Here is an 11,540-nt window from a genome sequence, read left to right as displayed (position 1 = left end):
GTTGATGTTTAATATAACTAATCACAAATTTTTGCTCCTTTAAAATGTTGATTGTGAATTAAACATGTTGTTGATGAGAGATTATTAGAAGAAGAAGAAGAAAATTTAAAATGAAAAGGATGAAACAAGAACGATATTAACTTGTTAATGTGATGGTGTTGAAGGATAAATCAAATTCAATAGTTTGATTAGTCAAAATGAATTAGTTTGTTTTTCAAATTAATTTATTGAAATTCAGGAATTTTTCGACTATTATTACGAATCACAGCGGTCACTGAGCTACATGGGAGAAAACCTTTCTCAGTGATCACCATGCTGATGAAACTTGGAGGTGTCAAATCGTATGAAAGGTTCAAAAGGGCCACTTTATTTTTCTTCGAATCGTCTTTGTTTTCTTTATCGGATTTCCGTTGATTACCAGTTTGGAAAAAATCTTCCGATAAACCTGAAGGAGAGAAAATAAATCATCATTAACAGTTTTCTTTACACCAGTCAAATTACACGATTATTTACCTGATTCAGTGAGAGCGAAAGAATCTAGAAGCGCTTTTTCTGAAAACTTGAAGGTCTCACAACAAACCAGAACTGGAACATTGAAAGAATTGGCGACCAGAGCAATTAAGGCACTTCCAATGCTCGCCATAGCGTATCCATTGGCTAACATTGCGTGAGCACCAAGGAAAACTTTAGTCACCTGTTGCGAAAAAACAACAACAAAGACAATTAAAAATAATCGGAATCACTTCTTTTGGATTAATTACCTTATTCATTATGTGAGCGATTGCATTGATTTGTATATAAGTTGTTTGCACTCCCAGAGAAACTAAATCCTTGAGAAGATCCTTTCCTACCATTCGAGGTCGAGCATCAACAATTATCACATGGAAATTTTTACCCTCCATGTAAGCTTTATGGAGAATATTTTTCACTAACAATGGATTTCCATAGGTTAAGATGACTTCACCTTCTCGGTCAATTTTGGAAGCTCCGTCTTTTGTAATCGCTTTAACTGCTAAATCAATTCCTTTAGTTATATAATTGTCAATCAAGTTTCTCATATGTTCCCTTGCTTCATGTTCAGCAACGGTGGACGGAATTTTGGTCAAATTTAACTTGATAAACGCTACTGCATTCACCATACTAACTGAAAGTGGTCGACATTGTCGCAGAAATTTAACACTCATATTCAAAGCGGCATCGAAACTCCTGGAGAAATCTTTCTTCTTGGGTGTAACATGATCTGAGACCATTTGTTTAATTGCTAATAACATGGCGACACATCGCTGAGTTGAACCTGTAATAGTGCCAGAATTCATCCGAAGGCCAACCTTCATTAAAAGGGGATTCAATTGTCCATTTACAATTTGAAATTCACGGACAACTCCAATAGTCTCTTGAGGTGGTAATTTCTGTGATTGTTTCGGTGGCTGTTCATCTAATTGTGGTTGTTGTTGTTTCTCTTGTTTCTCCTGTTTCACTTGTTTTCGTTGTTGATTTGGTTTTGGTGGTTTACTTAGTTTATCAGCTTGAACCATGATCCTTTCAGAATGTTTTAAAACACTAAATCAATCAAATTATAACACTAATTGTGAAATCGAGTTAATTTAATAAGAAAAACAAAAAAACAAGTTGATCAAAAAATGACAACAATGCTACTGTTTCATTAAGAAGACACCAGATGGCAGCAGTGAACTTTAATTAATTTTGAATCCGAAGCTGATTAAATAAAATTATTATTCAGATGATTATACAATTAGAATTGGTAAATAAATTGTTCATTAATTATTTCAGTGAAAATAATAAACAGAAGACAAATCAAGACACAAAAAGAGATCATAATAATAATTAATGATGTACAATATTTGGTAGTCAAATAAATCATTATAATTGGGAATTTGGTCATTGATTCAATCATTTAGTTCATTGTTTTTTTTTTGAATCATTTTGTTGGGAAAGAAAATGATTAGAGTTATAATAATAATATTGTTAATAAATTATCACAATTAATGATGCCATTAAGTAATATCTCTTGTGCATATTGATTACACACAAACACACACGTTAATGGTTTCACATTAAATATTTTTCACTTGGATTTGTAAGCTTATTTTTTTTTGTAATCAGAGTTAATCAGTTTTAGAGTCTGATGATGATGATGATGATGATGTAGAAGATGATGAATGATTATTTAAAAGTGTCAAAGACTTGGTACATCGCCAGGTCCAAGGCCAACCAATGTTTACTTCGAGACGACGAAATAGTTCAGTTCGAACTGAAACGGTAAATTTATCGGTGAGTGAGAGAGCCGTTGTCAGAGCGAAAACTGTATTGTAAAATAGAACAACGTAAAAGTTACCAAGCCATTTGATTCGACCGAAATTTCCTAGCAGATCGAAATTGGTTATACCAACTGTTCGAGCCAAAACGGGCAGAGCTGAGCTAAGTATGAGTAGAAGGGCACAATTAGTGACGCATTGAGTGAATGTTGTACCACCGAGTCGAGGTCTTAATCGTCCGATTCCTGGTAAACTGTATAGTCCAACAATCGATGCACACCAAAGATAAAGGATAAGTATTATCTCCATGAGAGCACCAAAAGGACCAATTTTGGATAATGATGTTAAACCAACGACGAAAGTTTGAGCCGATGAAATGGGCAGTGCTTTTACTCCAACTAATAGTTGTAAAGTGTTTTGTATTACCAGGAGAGCTGCGAATGAAGTTAACACAAGAAGAATTAACATGGCAAGAGGATAACCAAGTGATCGCCTAAATGCTGACGCCCTTCTTTGATTTTCAAGATCTTTACGCCTGCTTTCCAGAATTTCAAGAGATTTTTCCATCTCCATGAGTTGATATGAATGGTTACCATTTCTCATGGGTGATCTTTCACTTCTATTCGGACTTGTCCATGGCATCTGAAGGTTATATTTACTGAAAATATCATTTTTGGTTTCTTCTTTATCAACTAGCTGAGGAATCGAAGGCACAGATTTTGACTTGTTAACTGTTGACCAAGGGCTTGTTGGAGCAGAACCACAGTTACCATCTTTCATGTTTTTCAATTTACGATTTAAATGCATCTCTTCGAGTGTCACCATTTCATATTCTTCTTGAATGTTTCGAAGGAACTTTGGTTTCATTATTAATTCTCCAAGAACGGTGAATAATCTTGCAATTCCAATGGGAGTACAAAGAAGTAACAAGATAACACCTAGAAATGAGACACAAGAGTATAAAAGGGGTAAATAATTGTTCATATTGAGTAAAGTTGTGAAAGCTAAATCATTATAACCAAGTAGAGAGCAGGTTATGTAAGTTAAACCACAGACTAGAACTGAAAGTAATAGCAGAAGGACAAGAGTCTCATGAACCCGAGCCATTAATCCCCGACGCGAACTGGTAAACCCTTCAGATTCAGGAAAAAAGTAAGCAAAGGGTAAAAGAACGAAGAGAGATATGTTTGAGAAGAGAAACACATAGTTCCACAATCCTTTGATCAGCGAATCATTTAGCCATTGTAAATAATAGTTATCTGGATATAGAAGTAAAATTTCATTAGCAATGATGGAAAAAGGGAGTAACAAAGTTGATCCGATGCTTGTGGCCAATGAAAATGTACACATCCAAAAGCTGATTCGGAAGACCAATTCATCCTCTTCATCTGCATAGAATTCGTCTCGACGTTTACGATAAGATGATATTAATAAGTATGAAAATCCATAGAGAATTATTAAAATGAGTAGAAAGATAACATTTTCACGGATCATATCATTGAAAGCTTGTTCCCGAAGATCGGACACTGGCCCGAAATCGGGCTGATTCCCTGAGTACATTGAGAGAATAAATTCTCAGGCTCAAACTGAGAATAGTACAACGTACAAAGAACAAATGATTACTTTGGATTAACATAAATTGTGAAAACTGTTAAATTGATTTATAAAAGAAAAGAGAAAATCATTAAAAACAAAATTGACAACAAATTCAATTCAATCAAAACATGAAATTTTATTGATAGACTATTACTGTCGTCAAGTATACATGACTGAGCAACCTCAGTGTTGCCCTCTGACAGTCATATATTTTCGACCGTTTTATTTACATTTGGCTTTTTCTTCCATCAATTGATACATTTTCTTGGCGGTTCTTATTTCTCTTCTCCCCAATTTGTCAGTTTTTTCTCGAATGTTTCTTTGATTTCAGGTAATTTTCTATTCATCCAGTCGCAATCATTGACATAATGACTTATTGTTTGTTTTTTCTTTCCACAGCAATCAAATCGATATTTAAAGCTTGTGATTTTTTCTAGTAATTTAAGCTTTGTGGTTGTTAATTTATCTCCAATATCTATCTGAAAGATATCAAATTGTGATTTACCTTTGTGATATAATTTGTTTAATCTTTCTTTGGCTTTTTTCTTTATCCATCTCTCTTGTGCTAGCAGGTTGTTCTCTGGTTGTCTCTGAGGTACGTCCCAGCATCCGATTTCCCTCCACGTTAAGTCGTTTTCATAATCGATATAAGTCCATTCTCCCGGGGTTGTAAGTATTTGTCTCAATCCTCTTGCAAACATTGATTCACCTCTTACGTATTTGGTGGATTTTTCATCTAATTCTATTGTGTATTTTTCTTTTCCATATGTCTCAATCAGCCATCTTAGGCCTATCAGTGTTGATTCATAGCCGGTTACCGCTCCTGGTGTTCTTAAGCGTATGTATTCATTTGCTCTTTGTCCGCTCTTTTCTATTATTATTCCTTTACCATCTGACTCGAATACTTTGTATTTTATCTTTTTTTCTTTTAGGTCCATTCGTCGCCAATTTATTTTTTCCATTGGTATCAGTTCATTCGCCATCCATTTGATTCCTTTTTCATTTGTGCCAAGTTTTCGCCAAATCCATCGATAGTCATACTCTATTGCTTGTAGTATCCCGCATCCGTAGCCCTCCAGTACGTATAACCATCTGTTTGTCATGCAGTTTCTGTTAAGGAATCGACTTGTTAATGTACCTACCATTTTTATTATCTCTATCAATTTATCATCATCGCCAACCGCCCACAGTATATGTTTATACAGCTTTGGTGTTAGTATCGATGTGATTAGCAGGTTTCTTATTTTTTGTTTCAATCTATTGATATCAGGCCAGTTTTTGGATAATCTTGGATAGATTTGAGTCTCGTACGTTTCGGTGATTCTTTTTTTTGTAGCATATTGTGTTATTCGACCTCTCGTGATGTCGAAGCCGATTATTTCAAACCATCTCTTGTCTTTTTCTGTGTATATTTCAGTCTTGTCTTGATTTATGGTCAGATTTATCTTTTCAACTCGTAGCTGATCATTGTCAAAGTTTCTTCTTCTGTTCCTGGTTCACAAAGTAGTACCAGGTCATCCGCATACGCTATGATAAAGATTCCAGCGTCTCTAACTCTCCTTATCACTGTGTCCAACGCAAAAATGAATAAGATTGGTGATGTGCATGTACCCTGAGCTGCTCCTGATTCGTCTTTCATGTAGTATTTTTTCTTGTCTTTGTAATATGTCAACCATCGATTCGAATAGGCTGACTTCAGAAGGGATAGTGTTGAAGCACTAACCATGTATCCCAACCGAACCCAGATAGGGGCTAGGTCTACACAATCGAATGCTTTTCGGATATCGATCTTTACCACAGTGTAATCAGTGAAATCAGGATGTTTTATAAGCTCATAATAATAATCTTCTTCTTTTCCCTGTACAGAAACCAAATTGAGTGTTTTTCATCAGGTATTCATCCGCTATAGCAAGTAGTCGATCAGCTAGTATTTTATCAATGATCTTATAAAGGTAATTCGGTGATCGTACCATTCTTACTGATTTTCCATCGGCTTTAACACGAATCCGCAGCCCAACGTTGTCACCACATTTGGAACGTAACCTCGGTGAAAGATTCGTTGTATTAGTGTGATGATTGTCTCTTTATTTATTGTGAAGAATTTATTCCATGTATAATTGGAGAAAGTGTCAGCTGATAGACTCGATGTTTTAAATTTCATTTTTCTAATTTTTTCGATTTCATGTTCTTCTATTTGGCCTTCGGTTGTTACTGTTGTATCAAAGTATTTTGGTTTGTCGGTTGTGAAATTTCTTAACCAGTTTTCTGCTTTCTCTTATTTCTTTCATATCCCAGTCAATACTCGGTGGTCTAACCAGTAGGTTTGCATTGATTGTTTGCCATAACTGTTTCGAATCTTTGCTGTTATTCAATTTTCTATACACAGAGAATTGTTTGAATTTAACTTTTATCTCTTCTCTGACTTTTCTTAGTTTCTCGTTTTCTTCCATGGTTTTGTTTCTTTTTCTGGTTAATCTCCTTCTGATGTGTATTAATCTTTAATTTTATTTTCTTCTTCTTGGTATACCCATTTCCGTTGATATCAGGAAATGGATTATTTTCTCACAGTTGATTACCATTGATGAATTTTTTCCTTTGTTTTCATCTTTTCTTTCATAAGCTAAGTTTCCATGTACCAAACTTTTTAACTCTAATTTGTTCTTTTCTTTGTTTTGTTTTCAAGGTTTTTATCTTGGTTACTATTTTGTAGTGGTCGGAGTGTCCATCGTCTACCAATTTACATTCTTTCACCTCAATTCGTGGAGTTACAAAAATCATATCCAACACATTTTTCGATCTTTTGAAAGTTGTTTCGAAGTCATTTTTCACTGGGATTAATTGGTAATCTTTCAACCATTTTTCCATTACTATTCTTCGAATTTGGCTACTGTGTCTTTCATTGTTATTTTTTTGCCACACACTTGACACTGTGTTCCAATCCCCCATGTATATTTGATTCTTTCCCTTAAATTTTTCACTTAGTTCCCTGATTATCGCGTAGCTTTGAACATTTTTCTCTTCACTCTTTGAGTGTTTGGTTGGAGTAATATAAACCGCTGTCACTATTGTATCTATTTCTTGTATTATCACCGTACAAACAGAATCACTTTTGTTGTAAATTTGTTGCGCCGTGAGATCAGCTGATACGATGAGAGCTTGTCGATTTTTCCCAAAAATGTTGTAGTTATTAACGTATTTAGAAAGCGTTTTAACATTTGGTTCACTGATGGATGTAATTCTGCGATAACCATTTATCGTGTTAACTATTGCTTTCTTAGTCGATTTTCTGATATTGGCACTATTTATATGTCTAATCTGAACTTCCATTTTTGCTATAATTGTTTTCTCACTTTTTCTTTTCTTTTTCTTTTCTTAACCAGATAAGTTTTTGGCGGTCCATTCAATGGAGTCTATTCCCGATTTTTTCATCAAGGTGTCAATACCTTTGCAGACTCGCGTTGGTATTGTTGTTAAATTGCTCAATAGTGGTTTTTTCAAGGGTTCACGGCATTTCTTTCAACGTGAATTTTTAACCATACCTGGTCTTTCCTTGGAAAATTTACGTTATCTTTATTGTCTTCATTCTCGTGCAAATGTCAATCTTTTCATTTGTCGTATCGAGTTTACTCTTGACGGTGAGACAGTTTTTGGTCATGGTGTTGATGCTTCTTTCTCCAAATCTTACCAAATGGCTTGTTATCAATTGTTAATGGTGATGATTGATTGTTATCCCTCTCTCATTATGGTGGGTTTCTCTTGCGACCTCGGTTTGGAGTCAGCAATTTACACTCAATTTTCTTTTTGTTTTTCTATTTCTTTCCAGCCGAATAAGTTGGTACCATTGCCTAATTGGAGGGGACATTGTTTCCTTAATGCTGCGTTGATACCGCTTTTTCATTCACTACCTTTTATTCGGGTGTTGTTTCGTTGTTTTCTCATGGTAACCAACGAGATCAATCGTGGTCGGATCGTTAATCCACTCAATCGTGATACTATTGTTTCCAGTGGCGAGTCTCGATATCTTTGGACCTGTTGTTTCTTTGAGTATCACCGGCATGTTCGTAAGGCATCATTTGTCGAGAGTTTTACCATCAGAAATATTCCCCGTGGTCTCGAGAAGAAATGTGGCCCAATAAGAAAGTTCGGACTCCCCTAAGGATAAGCCTACAATGATCTGGATTTAGACGACCATCAAACCCGAGTTTTACGTCATTTTCCGAGTTTGTGTCCCGCGTTATTCAACTCCTGGAGGCACCGAATATGTTGCTTATTTTGATCTTTGTAAAAAGATCATTCAGGATCATAAGATGTATCACGATTTGTTGATGGTTACGATAACTGGAATGTTTGAGTGTCGGCATTGTCGGGTCCCTACTTCTAGCTTTGTTCATAGTTTTCCCGTTTTCCATTTGCGACATAATTACTGTGAGAAGGGTCAACCATTTCTTCTTAGTGAAGCCATTTTTAATCACAAGACTTGGATAGCTGATATAAATCTTTCTTGCTCCAAGAGAGTCAATGGTTCCATCTGTGGCAGTTCCTTTCGGGCCTTAGCTAATTTGAAAATAACCCATTTACCTACTATTTTGGCTTTTCATCTCGACCCGAGTTTGATTGAGAATGAGGATGTTATGATTACTATGGAGGAGAAATTCACTATTTCTTTCGACGGTCAAGATAGAACTTATCATCGTCATGGATTCACAAGTGTTTATCCTCTATTCAAGAATAATGACCGTAGATTAGGAGATCGTTTTCGGATTCCTGAACCCGGTGATAAAAAAATTGGTTGGCACACTGTCATAAATTTGAGAGTAAAGAATGATCTTTATTTTGAAATTAACAATGGTGATATTTATCCCTCGTTAGAGGAGCTGTTGACCTGTTATACCCTGGTTCTCTTATTATTTATCATGATAATGACGATTATCTTTCGGTTGTCGATGGGGCTACGGCCTAACTGCTTTTGCCTAATGTTTCTGGTGCCACCCTCGGTAGAGTGTTGCACATTTATGACAAAAGCCGTGTTTTGCTCTGCCTAACAAATGGATCATTTTCTTCTCACTTATCATCATTGGTGATCTTTTTTTGATCTCATTATAGTCTTCTTGACTTTTGACAAAAACTGTTATTACCAACTCATTGTAATTTTCTTTTATCTCCATGAAATGTACGATATCTTTCAGTTTTTCCATTATATCTTCTCTAACTCCTCTTATTGGTGTTGTTTTACATGACAGTATATACCATCCCATAATTGCCACATTCACCTGGTCTTCAAGTTCTGTGAATAAATCCTCGACCTCGTTTATTCCCATTGGTCTGGCCATTACATGTGCCGTTTTTTTCTTTCCCTTCATTGTCTTCTCGATTCGTGTGCGTACAAATTCCGGTGGAGTCCATTTCTTGGCTACGCTGTGGTAGACGATAATTTCTTCATCAATAAATCCATCATCTACTAACGGATCTTTTTCAATGGTGTCTTCTGGTAGTTCCATCAACTTCAGTAACTTTTGTTGAACGTCTTTTGCGTCAGAATCCGAATCTTGTTGAGTCAGGAAGGAAACAATTACACTGGCACCAGTGATTATCATCGGACTCGGCTTCCATTTCTGTTTAAACTCTTCGTTTTCCATTTTTAGTATATCTGATATAAATTCTGAGTTTTCACTATTTTCACACCAATCAATGAATTGTTCATTTAATAAATTTTCACTTTTCAATTTGTTTATTAATTCTTCTGTTGACAAATCCATTTTGTTTTAACTCAAGTACAAAATATCAATTTTATTTTGTTTTCAAACTTATTTTCTTTGTTTACAGAAAATATCGGGTATATATTAATTGTCATTTGCCTGTTTAATTTTTAAAGTAAAGTCAAAATGGTGGTTTTGTTGTTATGGTTACTTCCTATTTCGCGCGAAGTTCGGCAACCTCGGTTTTGGAGTTAGCCTTTTACATCATTAAATAATCATATTGATAGTCAATAATTGAAATGGCCATTTGTAACTCGCTACGATACAAAGGACATGATTGTGAGTATGCGGTGTGATCAGGTCTCTCACATGAGGCACATTTAATCTCTTCTGATTTGCAATTTATTTTGAGGTGCCTTTCAGCGCATCTTGTGCATCTTATCTGGTTGACGCATTTGTTTTTGTATGGCCAAATTTGTTGCAAGATCTGCAGTTGATCACTTCGAAAGAGTCTCTCACGATTGCAAAGTATCAGTGAGATTCGGCCTTTCATACTTTGTTCGATTGTCGACCGAATCGCTGGGCTTACTTCTAATACTATTCCAAATTTTCTCCACGCCCCATGTCGAAGTAACTCTTAAGTTTGTATTGTTTTTCATCTTTAAAACCATTCAGTCTCATGATTCTATTAACATAGATTATCCATGATTCATTAACTGGTGGCTTTATGAAGAGCAACTTGATATTTGGTCTCTGCCATTCTGGTACTCTGAAAACTATTTTTCGGCTGATAGAAGTTTGTAATTCGTTTCTATCTTGTTCTGAGTAGACAATTATTAAGGAGAAGTTCCTCCAGCAAATAGCTTTGAACTTGAAGGTCTTTTCAATTCGCGACATCATTTCCGTGAGGGCTGTTACCGTTCGATGTTGTTCAGGACCTTCCACTACAATCCGAAAAAATCTCGGTACATCATTCCATGGCCACCAATTTTGGGGGACGTCAATTTTGCTTTGTCGGTTCGGCATAATATTGTTCGAGCGCTTAATCTTTTCTTTGTCGGTTGTATTTTCTTCAGTTCTTCATCGTCTGATGAACCTGATGATACTTCTGGCGATTCATCTTGTGCAACCGCAGATTCGGCGCTAGCATTTACACCTTTTTTCTTCAGATGAGTTTCCATCCACTGTATCATGTCTTTGAATAGACTCAATTTACTTTCTTCGATAGTGTTACCATCATTGTCTTTCGGTGTTGCCAATGCTTGTTTAAATAGTGCAACATCTTCTATCATTAACGATTGATCCCAAGTTTCCAAGTTTGCCTTAATCGTCTTTTTATCTAGCCTTTTGGAATTTTCGTCACCTAATGTCTTTTGCATACGGTTGATCGCTTCTTTATATCTTTCGATGACACTCTCTTCATTAGAGTTACATGAGGGGAAAACATTTTGCTAAAATCGGGAGAAAATGCAGTTTTTATAAATACATTTGTTACAAATTCATTTACTTGGGTAATTCCATTTTTCTATTATAAATACATTTGTTCTTGTTTATAGAGCACGTTGCTTACCTTCTTTCTTGGGGCCATGTTTGTTCTCAGAATTCTTTCTTTTTTTTTTTTTTTTTTTTATCTTTTATTTATTATACTTGATGCTGTCGAGCGACCTTTTAACTAAGTGTAGCGAACTAATCACAATATATGTTTATTTAATCCCAATTTATTTAATTAATCACAATTTAATTTAACACCATGAAAAGAAAAGATAACAAGAGAAAAGCTTAGATACCGAGCCAGTCGATCGAGTCAGTCAGTCGATCAGCAAACGACTCGAGGCGAAGCCGAAAATCAATCAACTCGCTCGACTAAAGTTAAACGATTTATTTACAATATTAACTTGAATTATCTCTCTAATCTGTTATATTAAATCAGTTGAATTTGTTTTTCATTCATCTTTCTAAATTCGCTTGAAAT

The 11,540-nt window shown here is 35.3% G+C and overlaps 2 protein-coding genes across 2 annotated transcripts; both read right to left on the bottom strand.

Annotated features, from left to right (window-relative positions):
- Positions 1 to 202: 202 nt before the first annotated feature.
- LOC128396921 (translation initiation factor eIF-2B subunit delta-like) lies at positions 203 to 1,647 on the bottom strand. Its single transcript, XM_053357573.1, has 3 exons — positions 762 to 1,647; positions 514 to 694; positions 203 to 445 (listed from the first exon to the last, which is right to left on the bottom strand). Exons 1-3 carry the CDS (start codon positions 1,533 to 1,535, stop codon positions 225 to 227), a joined length of 1,176 nt encoding a protein of 391 aa, XP_053213548.1. The 5' UTR covers positions 1,536 to 1,647; the 3' UTR covers positions 203 to 224.
- A 276-nt stretch (positions 1,648 to 1,923) lies between these two features.
- LOC128396914 (protein Lilipod-like) lies at positions 1,924 to 4,000 on the bottom strand. The gene has a single exon (XM_053357565.1). It carries the CDS (start codon positions 3,834 to 3,836, stop codon positions 2,127 to 2,129), a length of 1,710 nt encoding a protein of 569 aa, XP_053213540.1. The 5' UTR covers positions 3,837 to 4,000; the 3' UTR covers positions 1,924 to 2,126.
- Positions 4,001 to 11,540: the final 7,540 nt, after the last annotated feature.

Source organism: Panonychus citri, unplaced genomic scaffold (genome assembly GCF_014898815.1).
Source record: "Panonychus citri isolate SS breed McGregor unplaced genomic scaffold, ASM1489881v1 Contig00028, whole genome shotgun sequence".
Lineage (NCBI taxonomy): Eukaryota > Metazoa > Arthropoda > Arachnida > Trombidiformes > Tetranychidae > Panonychus > Panonychus citri.
Note: the sequence above shows the minus strand (reverse complement) of the source record. Positions and strands in the feature narration are given on the sequence as shown.

Bases quoted from the DNA above. Each gene is read 5' to 3' on its own strand.
- LOC128396914 (XM_053357565.1), bottom strand. From the start codon at position 3,836: ATGTACTCAGGGAATCAGCCCGATTTCGGGCCAGTGTCCGATCTTCGG.
- LOC128396921 (XM_053357573.1), bottom strand. From the start codon at position 1,535: ATGGTTCAAGCTGATAAACTAAGTAAACCACCAAAACCAAATCAACAA. The intron at 695-761 runs GTAATTAATCCA...TTTTCGCAACAG, and splicing joins TCGCTCACATAATGAATAAG to GTGACTAAAGTTTTCCTTGG. The intron at 446-513 runs GTAAATAATCGT...TCTCTCCTTCAG, and splicing joins TTTCGCTCTCACTGAATCAG to GTTTATCGGAAGATTTTTTC.